Here is a 10,909-nt window from a genome sequence, read left to right on the forward strand (position 1 = left end):
TGAACAAATAACGTAAAATTCTAAAAAAAAGTTTAAATACCAATAGTTTTCCAACCACCCCCCCACACACACACACACATATATTCAGTTCAAAATAGTTTGATTTAATTGCCCCCCTCCCATTTATTCAATTTGAAGTGAATTTATTCCATTTGAAAGATGTTATATTTGTTTCTATACCCGTTTTCTATTTCAAAATAGATTTTTTTTATTCCAACGTATAGAAAATAAAACCATTTCCCAAAGTTCAATTTTATTCTATTCTTATGTATTTTTTATTTTAAAACGATTTCTTTCCATGTCATTGTGATTTGATTATATGCCAGTTAATTTATATATATATATATATATATATATATATATATATACACACACACACACACACACACACACACACACACACACACACACACACACCACACACACACACACTTTAAATTTCAGAAGGTGGTTATATTTCTATTCTGTTTTTTTAAACAGAACATAACCATCTTCCGATAATTAAAGAAATTATTTTTCCAAAATTTTAATTAGGAAGACTTACAGTTTTCCCATTGAAATTTTATTTGAAGTTTGGAAATGGTTTATAATTTAGAATATTCCATTTTTATTTTTTATCCCATTTTGTTAATATTTATTTTCCATTCTATTTAGGGAAAAAAAAAATTCAAATTCCGTCTGAATTTGTTATCTTCAATTTGTTTAAATTCGGGAACATTGCAATTTGGAATGAAACGCATGTCTAGCAATCTAAGTGCAGCAGGAGACAGTTAACGTGACACACCCCAATGGGAAATTTGGTGCTTGCTGAGACATAAGGTTCAGCCTTCAAGTAACTAATAAAGCCATTAGAAATATGAGGCTAGGTTTGAGGAAGCCCAGGATGGACAAGAGCAAATTTAAAGTGTCTGAAGACAGGTGATGCGCTGAGCCAATGTTATGGCTAGAAGTAGTGTGCCTGTCACTGGCAGTCTATTGGCGATAGTTCTAATAGGAACACAACACGTGTACATTGAGTAATAGATACAAAGTCTGTAGACCTTCTTGCTTTCACAACCATTATAGGCAAAATGAACAGCATGATTTGAGTCCCCCAGTTGACTCACAAGGTAAATTATCAGTGGTATCACCAACCGTTTGACAAATCCTTTTACAGCACAAAAAAAAAAAAAAAAAAAAAAAAGTGCTTAAGAGCAACTTTATGCATTCAGGATTATCACATAATTGGCCACAAACAGAAATTTTCCTTGGCGAACTTTTACTTTCTAGTTCAGCCATTAAAGCGTGGGTTCACCCTACCAATGCATTTAGCAACAGTATGCCTTTATTTTATTTATTTTTCGCTGTACTGACAGTTTAATCCATTCAGACTCCCTTGGGGAGTAGGCGTTCCTACGCAGAGGGGAACATGATTGACGGCCATGGCGCGTCATGCTTCCTGAAAATAGGACTTTGCTCTTCACGGCGCCTGCGCAGTCAGCTCCTAGTCTGAGCAGGCGCCGTGAAGAGCCGAGTACTACTCTGGCTATTTTCGGGAAGCATGACGTGCCATAGCCGGCCATCAATCATGTTCCCCTCTGTATAGGAACGCCTTTTCCCAGCGGGAATCAGAAACTAAACTAATGGATTGAACAGTGAGTACAGCACAAAAAAAAAAAAAAAAAAAAAGGCATACTTTAGCTGATGCTAGTATGCTGGATGGCATGGTAGAAAGTTGATTTTTAGGGTGAACCTCCGCTTTAAGGATAACCTGTTCTGTATTTTTGGGAGGAAGCCATTTTTGACCAGCTTCAATTTGAGGCAACAAAGCCGATTTTTTATTTTACACATTTCTGGAACCATGAGAATAAAACTAGTAAAGACAGATTTAGAAAAATAGTTTATTTAAACATTTGCAGTTTTCAGGTTACATGTTTGACTCCTGCGGTACATCCACAAGCCTAGAACAGCAACAGCCACAGACCCAACAACCCCAGCAGTTACCAGTGCTCTAGCCAGGTCCAATGTGGAGTAGTCTGATGGATCAGTACCTAGTAGGGAAGAAAAAGATTTTAGACTCGAATCTCAACTGAACCCCACCAGGCCTCCCCCTCCTTTTTTTACCCCATCAAAGATTACCTTCCAGTTTTAGGATTTCTTCATTATCCACAGAAACAAATGCAACAGGTCCTTGAGAAGTCACCGTGTTCTTCAGAGACTGAAGTTCAGCCATTCGCCCTAAAAATTAAGATCACATTTAAATTCCATAGTAGATGCTCTTTAAAATAAAGTTCCTCATTTACAGAGTTGTGAAAACCAAGATTCTGCCACCTGAATATAAAATACTCACTTCTCCTTTGACCACATGAAACCACACAGCTGTCCCTGGCAGATGGAACACAAACAGAAGCACTGCAGTGGAAGTATACCTGAAGACAAGTTTATACACAATTAAATCACAGCAAAGCATTAGATAAAATACATACAAGACATTGTATTCATTTACCAGTCCTTCAAGGGCAAGTTGGGTGGTGGAGTCCACAAATGTGAAGGTGCTGACCAAAAAGCGCTGGTAGTAGCTTGGTATAGGTACAGCCTGTGAAGAAGCTCCGACAGGAATCAGCTGGCTCAAGTAGTTGTCTCCATTAAAAGGGCAACTGAAAAAAACAAAAATTGGAGAATTGAGATCTGCACAAGGTAGACGGGATAACTTCCATTCTACAGATTCCATTACTCACCTGTCAAACAAGATGGGCCATTGAGGAAGGGGCATAGGATCTGCAGAGTTGGTAGCCCAGCAGTCATTCAAGACAAGGACCAGGTTTGGATCTGTTCTGCCGATAATGCGAACCTCCAGGTAGACTGGGTCTCTGAGCACTTTGACCACAGGGTACTGGGCATCAGTGTAGTATAAGGCATAGTCGAAATCTGTATTACATAAAAGACCATTACAAATGCAGGGCAACAACTTGTAATTTTTTTTAATGGCTGGGTTCAGGGACCCTGGAAAGGACATGACTTTTGCTTGACGAAGAAAACTCAAACACCTCTTAACCCCGGGAAAGAGACTTATGTAAAACCCAAGTCAAAAACAGTTGAATGGGAGCCAACTATGAATGTGATGACTTCAGCGATACCTGGCCCCACAAGCATGATCTCTGCCAGAGTAAATTTTAATACATTTAGGACAGAAGGCCTGTTACCATGCCAGCATCCGATAACAACCATATACTTGCTTTGAGATGGTGGCCATTTCTGCACCCTTTTGACATGAAGATGCCACAACGTTGACCTCTAAACAAGCCATACAACTTTAAGTGTCATGTCCATGGTGTTCTGATGCAGACAAGAGGGTTCAGGGCCAAGCTTTCCAACAACAGCACACCTCTTGTGTTCTCTTGGCAGTTGCATGGCTGGAGAGAAGATACCTGGTACTCTGAAGGATGAGGTCCAGCCACAAACACCATCCATAACCCTAGCTTCAGTGGTTCATTGACTGCAAGTTGCACCTTCTGCCAATTCAAGAGCATAGGGAAACTCATGGGACAGATTCTTTAAATAAGTATGTTTTGAGTAGCCAGTAGGCTAGCATGGCCTTTTATACAAGTTTCAATTTGAGAGGGAGCTGGACTGTAATGCCCCATACACAATCGGTTTTCCTGTTGGAAAAAGTCAGGCGAGAGCTTTGTCACGAATCCGACCGTGTGTACGCTCCATCTGACTCCTGTAGTACGGTGCCCTCTAAATCATTTAGATTACCAACGGGCACTAGACTAGTGGAAGCATGTTGGCTTACTTCTAGCAAGATGAAGTCTTATTCTCACCTTGTGCAATCCTCATCTCCAGCTCAAGAGGACCAGATGTACTGACAGGAAGAGGTGGTGGCAAAGTGTTGACTGTAAAACTCAGCAGGGGCACAATACCAGTTTGAATGAAGCTGCACTGCACAGTCACCCTAAAGAAACAGTACAGGATTAGATAGTTCTCACCCCCCCCCCCCCATATGAGCAATCCTTCTGTAGTATATCTTACCTCATTGTACTGTCCCTAGTAATAGAAGATCCTTGCCATGTCTGTATTTGTCTACCAGCTTCAATAGTAGCTTCATAGTTCATTGGACCATTTGGCACCTGGGTGAAAGAACAAGAGAAGTTGATTCCAACAAAATGATAGGCAGTCAGTCAATGACCTTTTAGAATCAGTACCAGCCACCATAAGACTTCAACTTTCTGTATCACATTCACTTATTAAATACAAAGGGTGGCTTTCTCTACACCACAAGAAACCTATGAAGAGTGTCTGTTAAACATGTTTAAGACAAGCACAGAAGTAGGGTTGATGGTGCAGTAGACTATTGGAATACCAGTTAAGCCAGTTCAAGTCAGATCACTTATGAATGTAGCAATCATGCAATACTGAGAAGATGGATAAGGTGCCATTATCCTCACCATTTTTTGGTGAAAGCCGAACCAATTCTCACCAAGTAATATTACAGCCCAAGACCAGAATTGTAGCCAAGAGTTTATGACCAAATCTTGCAGTCCAAGTTCTTAGACCAATAATGTCTTATTGCACATTATACTACAAGGGAAAGCAAAAGGTTTGCCTGCCAGCACCATGAGGGTCAAACTCTGATATATCCAGACTGTATTGCAATACCCAATCTGGATCTGATTAAGCAGCTGATGCTGTGAAACGTGTCATCCTATTGGTCCCTGTCTGCTAGCCACGCTACGTCACTTCCAGTGCGCCGGCCCCCTGTTTGCGGTCCATCCTGAGACGCACGCCGCTTCGTATGGCATTTAGCACGGATTATCGTCTCCGCCTGGTTGTTCCGTTACCTCACATCTACAGCTGATTCCACCTCATGCTGACCAACATCGGACCTCGGATCTTAGTCTGCCTTATATGCCTGTTATCCCCCTATATTTGTGAGTAGACATTTGGCTGTGTGTCTTTTATTTAACCAATTAAAACGTTATTTACTGCACTTAGGTTTGGGGCATCCTTGTTTTTCTTGTCTATCATTTTCAGAGCCAGCTTCTGCTTTCTGGGACTGCTGCCGCCAAGTGCTTTTTTGGACTCCTTTATGAAATATTATATGACCTAATAGCCACCAGCCACGTCCTTATTCATGATAATGTAATTAGGTCCATGATCACTGCTGTCTGTTACCTACCTTCCCTTGCGCCATATGACAATATTTTTTGTATTGCAATACCCACCTGAAATGCTGTGGTGCAGGATAATGGGAACCTGAACACTACAAAGGAGTTAGTGGCATCTACTGTCAGTCCACTGCAGGAGTCCAATCCAATCACCCTGACAGAGCCCAGATGCAGAGAAGGCATGGTCAGTTCACTGGACACTGCAATCGCCATGTTGCCATCAAATCTACATTGTGTGGTCACTGTAGAAAACAAGATTGGGTTGACACCATGTATATCAGACATTGCAATTATCTAGCCACTGATACTGCAGTGGGCACTATTTATGAATAGTCTAATCTACCTCACATCTGTAGAAGTGAAGAGTGCAAAATTACAGAGCAGACCTTATGGAAACCCAGAGGGTTGTCTAGTGTACATGAAAGGTCACCATTCACCAAATACGGCTTAGTCTAAAATAAAATGTCAAGTTGGTAAGACACCATTGAGCAAGTATAGTTTTCAGCAAGTACATTCTAGACTGGGCTTTAAATGCTTCTGGCTATGCCAAGGTACTACCAACAGCAGGTTATGTTTTGTTTACAGACTGGCCCTAGGCATGTTCAGGCTGATACGGCTTCCCAAGATCCAACTTACACTTGTTGCCAAAGAAACAGGGCATTGTAGCATCGCTCGAGGAGTAGCAGCATCCCATTGCAGCACAGGAGTCACTGGTTACAGGTGTGTCAGCACAGGCCAGTTTGTCCTCTTGAGCAACAGCAGAGCAGACATCAGGGCTGGGGGCATCCAGGGCTTCTATACAAGAAACAAAAGTCTTCTAGCAACATGCAGTACATCAGATTTATGCAATTAGGGCTTTAGAGACACAAGGTGTGAATTACCCTTACTTCTGTTCCAATAAACCCCCCAGTAATGAAGTAAACATTATTTTATTTCAGGTGGACGGTGCCATGCGATTCCCAATACAACCTGCCTGCAATTGAGAAAGCTGTATAGCTTTGTGTCGGGGGACTATACCATGAGAATTCACATTAAGATTAGACATGTTACCATTTTGTATTGGACATCTCTTCTCAGTCTTGTATTGCTCAACAGCACCATCAACATTTTCTTCCAGAAGCAGAACCATCATATATTCCTCATGCTACAGAGAGAGAAAAAAAAAAAAAAAAAAAAAAACACACATTACACCAGGAGTCTTCAAACTTGAAACAAAGGTCTAGTTTACTTTTAGAGGGGCAGTAGGAGTAGAAGTAAACAAAGCCATAGGCTTTGTGGTCAGTGGGAGGAATAGTAACACAAAGACCACTCAGCCTGCAGGTGGGTTTAGAGACCCCTGCATTACACCAAACCAAGTTGAGCCGTCTCAGCCCATTCTCCCAAAACCTGCTGATCCATGTCCAAACCTCCCATCTTACCAAGGACTCAGGCACTTCATATACAAGTTACCAGGGGCTTTCCACCCATAGCCAGTACAGGTCAAGCATTTGTACAGCTGGATTTTAAATGTTTGGGGGTAAGGAAGGGTTAGAAAGTTCTCCCTTCACTCCTGTCCTGAAGAAGATGTCACAAGTAAAAACTTCAAAAGGGCATAGCCCTCAAGAAACATCAGAACATATTTTCCGATTTGATTCCCCTTCACCGCTTGTTCTGGCAACCCATGATCTCCCATTGGTGGCAATGGTTGTCAGAACAAACCTAGGCAGTCTTGGCTCTACACACCCAAAGGAATGAATCACAATAGCATATATTAGAACACTTCTATAGTTTCTCAGGATTCGATTGGGACAACTTTGGAATTAGTTGGCCCATGATCATATCAAAAAGTCCAAGTCAGTGATGTCAGGCTTACCTTTTCCCTTACGTAGCATCCATCATAGGCAGCAGCGATCACCATTGTGTTATTGGGTCCATGTCTTACCCAGATCCCACAAGCAGAGTCATTGGCAAGATTCTGGAATTCATCCTGGAAATCTGAAAAAAAAAAAAAAATTAAGAAAAAAATTGTTAGCGTTTTTTTCCTTGGGAGAGTGCATGTGATCAGCACTGTCTAGATAGGGGGTCCTGCAGCCCCATAGGACAGTCAGGAGAATGAAAGCTCCTCCTACAAGCTTAATCCAGACACAAGACTGCTGATGAGAAAGTTGAGCAGTTTATATTTACTAAAATAATAATTGCATTTCCATGTCCTGTGGGAGACCAGATATAGTGAATGCAGGGTCCTGGGTGTAGTAACATCATTGATACCATTTCTGGTGACAACCAGGGATTCCTTCACTTGGAAAGATTTCTCCAACTTCCTGTTTTGTTTGTGGTACAGGAAGTGAAGGGAAATTTTCCCAATGGGGCACAGATTAAGGCCTCTTTCACACGGCTGGATAGAATGGTGCTTTTAGCTGTGGATTTTCTAGTTTTCTACCGCACCTAAAAGCACACAATGCTTTCCTATGGCCCCATTCACACACACACACACACACACACACACACCGTTTAGCTGCAATTTCGTTGCATGCGGTTTGGTGCGAATAGAAAAAATAAAATTGAATGCGTCCAGGTGCGATTTAGCGCAGCTATATGCACTTAACCGCAGTCTTGTGTGTCAACTGCGGATAGCAGAGTGAGGAAAAAAAAAAAACAGGAAGCACATCATAAAAAAATAAATAAAAGGGTTTCTATGGAAAAGACTACCGCAGCTAAACACGGCGCCATGTAACCGCATGTAATCGCAATTTACAAATGCAGCTAATCGCAGTGCCCAGAGCCTTGAATTTCACTGAAAATGTTCATGCTTTTAATTGCGGCAAAACTGCCGTCCGTCTGAAAGGGGCCTAAAGGACGAGGAACAGTGGCAGCCGGTGCTCAATTTTTTGTGGACACACCCACTGTGCATCCCCCGCCCACCACCACTTACTGTGTCTTGGTGGGGCAGCGTGTCACAGTGGCGGTGTCCTCCACGCTCCTCGATGTCTTCTATGATTGACATGCAATCACAGCGCCTGTCATTTTAGCCAATCAGGTGACAGGTAACAGACCCCAGCACCTGATGGGCGGAGGCAGTTCAGTGTTAGGAAAGAAATATCCCACTGCTCTAAGTCAGGCTCCCGAAAAGGGGCCGGGCATGGCGACCAGAGATAGATTCATGCAAAGCACTAATCTATTGGTGATAAGGGGCGCAGCCCCCTCTCTCCTGCCACCCCTTTACAGACGCACCACCACTGGGAGGAATCTCCTGTTCCACTTTGTAATAAGGAGGTATACCCATCAGTCACTAAATCTCTAGACACTGGCTACATTGTAGTGCAGATCCTGGATAATATCACACTGATCCCTATTCAACATGTGCTACCCCCCCCCCCCCCCCCCATGTTCTGTGAGCTACCAGACAATTAGTAGGAACAGCACCCCTGCACCCCTACTTTTGCCAATTTACACCCTAAAATAAATTAAAAATAGCATTTATTTTTTTTACACAGGGGGGGGCAGGCGGACGACTTACCCAACACTTTCAGGGAAGAGGTGGCCCCTTGGTTAGGCATAGAAAAGGACAATTCCATCTTGTCCAGAGCACAGTGGAGGAGCGAGGAGCTTTCAAAGTGTCCATTGGCCTCACACAGCAACCAGGACAGACTGAAGCTCCACAACAGCAGTGCTAAGCCCATTCCTGCCCTGGAAGATCCCATCTTGATGATCACTTGTAATCCTGACCCTCAGCCCTGACCTGAGATTTATACCCTGGGGAGAGGGCGGGGCTTCAGTCTGATTGGTCAGGGACTGCTATGCACACAGGTGATCCTTATACTTGCAAAGGTGGCCGAGAACTGCTGATTGTGGGTCTCTTCATACCAATCAAGGCTCATGTTCTGGGAGGATTAAATAAAAAAAGAGAATAATTTGTTTCTTTTTTTTTTATATTTGTATTTTTTATTTTATTTTTATTTTTTTTCATATATATATATATATATATATATATATATATATTATATTTTTTGCTCTTTTTTTCGGGGAGCGATCCGGGACGACGGCGCGGCTATTCGTTTATAGCCACTCCGTCGCGATCGCTCCCCGGAGCTGAAGAACGGGGAGAGCCGTATGTAAACACTGTGGCGGGTGTGGCGGCTGCATCGATCGAGTGATCCTTTTATAGGGAGACTCGATCGATGACGTCAGTCCTACAGCCACACCCCCCTACAGTTGTAAACACACACTAGGTGAACCCTAACTCCTACAGCGCCCCCTGTGGTTAACTCCCAAACTGCAACTGTCATTTTCACAATAAACAATGCAATTTAAATGCATTTTTTGCTGTGAAAATGACAATGGTCCCAAAAATGTGTCAAAATTGTCCGAAGTGTCCGCCATAATGTCGCAGTCACGAAAAAAATCGCTGATCGCCGCCAATAGTAGTAAAAAAAAAAAAAATAATAAAAATGCAATAAAACTATCCCCTATTTTGTAAACGCTATAAATTTTGCGCAAACCAATCGATAAACGCTTATTGCAATTTTTTTTACCAAAAATAGGTAGAAGAATACGTATCGGCCTAAACCGAGGAAAAAAATAATTTTATATATGTTTTTGGGGGATATTTGTTACAGCAAAAAGTTAAAAAATATTGAATTTTTTTCAAAATTGTCGCTCTATTTTTGTTTATAGCGCAAAAAATAAAAACCGCAGAGGTGATCAAATACCACCAAAAGAAAGCTCTATTTGTGGGGAAAAAAGGACGCCAATTTTGTTTGGGAGCCACGTCGCACGACCGCGCAATTGTCTGTTAAAGCGACGCAGTGCCGAATCGCAAAACCTGGCCTGGGCATTTAGCTGCAAAATGGTCCGGGGCTTAAGTGGTTAATGAATTTTAGTGCAGACAAACACAATATAATTCCCGTTGTTTTTTTTGGTAAAATATAAAAGATGACGTTACTCCGAGTAAATTGATACCTAACATGTCACACTCGTGGAATGGCGACAAATTATGGTGCTTAAAAATCTCTATAGGTGACGCTTTATAAGCCTTTACATTTTACCAGTTTAGAGTTACACGGGAGGTCTGGTGATAGAATTATCGCTCTCACTATAATGTTTGTGGCGATATCTCACATGTGTGGTCTGAATGATGTTTATGTGTGTGCGACCTACATATTCACCTTTGCACCCGAGCAGGGGGGCACTTTACATGCAGCACAGTGGTGTATCGCCTTGAGGCGATTTAGTTCGCATTTGTAGCGCTACACATGTTACCCACTCACTCTGGTGTAGTGGTTAGCACTTTCACCTAGTAGCAGAAGGGTTGCTGGCTCAAATCCCAACTGCATCACTCCCTGCCTGGACTTTGCATGTTCTCCCTGGGCAGGGCTGAGTCCTATGGGAACACCATTCCTGTTAGCAGCGACGTCCTGCAGGGCTGACTGCGCATGTGCCGTTCTGAAGCCTGCAAAGATTGTACATAATTGCATATTTTTGGGCGGCTGCATGCGTAGTGGTGTAATGACGCCGCCTGGCACAATTTTTTAATGGAAGGCAGTAACACTCGGGTGTCGGGGGGCGTGGCGCCTCGCCACAGCAGAGAGCAGGAAGACAGTAGCAGTACACTGATGTGAGTGTTTTAGAGGCGGAGCCTCACCACAGCACAGAGGAGGACATTACTGTGGGGGGGGGGGGTGAAGTGGTCATAGAAGGGCATTACTGGGGGGGGGGGGGTTGGTGGGGAACAAGAGGATATTAATGGGGGGAGAGGTAAAGGGGTTAGAGGTGGATATCACTGT

General features: G+C 42.8%; 1 protein-coding gene across 1 annotated transcript; it reads right to left on the reverse strand.

Annotated features, from left to right (window-relative positions):
- Window positions 1-1,862: 1,862 nt before the first annotated feature.
- LOC120938109 (zona pellucida sperm-binding protein 4-like) lies at window positions 1,863-8,842 on the reverse strand. The gene is made up of 12 exons (XM_040351826.1): window positions 8,644-8,842; window positions 7,000-7,121; window positions 6,198-6,291; window positions 5,784-5,942; window positions 5,205-5,389; window positions 4,012-4,109; window positions 3,804-3,934; window positions 2,718-2,907; window positions 2,486-2,636; window positions 2,330-2,408; window positions 2,119-2,217; window positions 1,863-2,030 (listed from the first exon to the last, which is right to left on the reverse strand). The coding sequence occupies exons 1-12, from the start codon at window positions 8,825-8,827 to the stop codon at window positions 1,885-1,887; spliced, it is 1,638 nt and encodes a 545-aa protein (XP_040207760.1). The 5' UTR covers window positions 8,828-8,842; the 3' UTR covers window positions 1,863-1,884.
- Window positions 8,843-10,909: the final 2,067 nt, after the last annotated feature.

The sequence above is a fragment of the Rana temporaria genome, chromosome 4 (genome assembly GCF_905171775.1).
Source record: "Rana temporaria chromosome 4, aRanTem1.1, whole genome shotgun sequence".
In the NCBI taxonomy this organism is placed as follows: domain Eukaryota; kingdom Metazoa; phylum Chordata; class Amphibia; order Anura; family Ranidae; genus Rana; species Rana temporaria.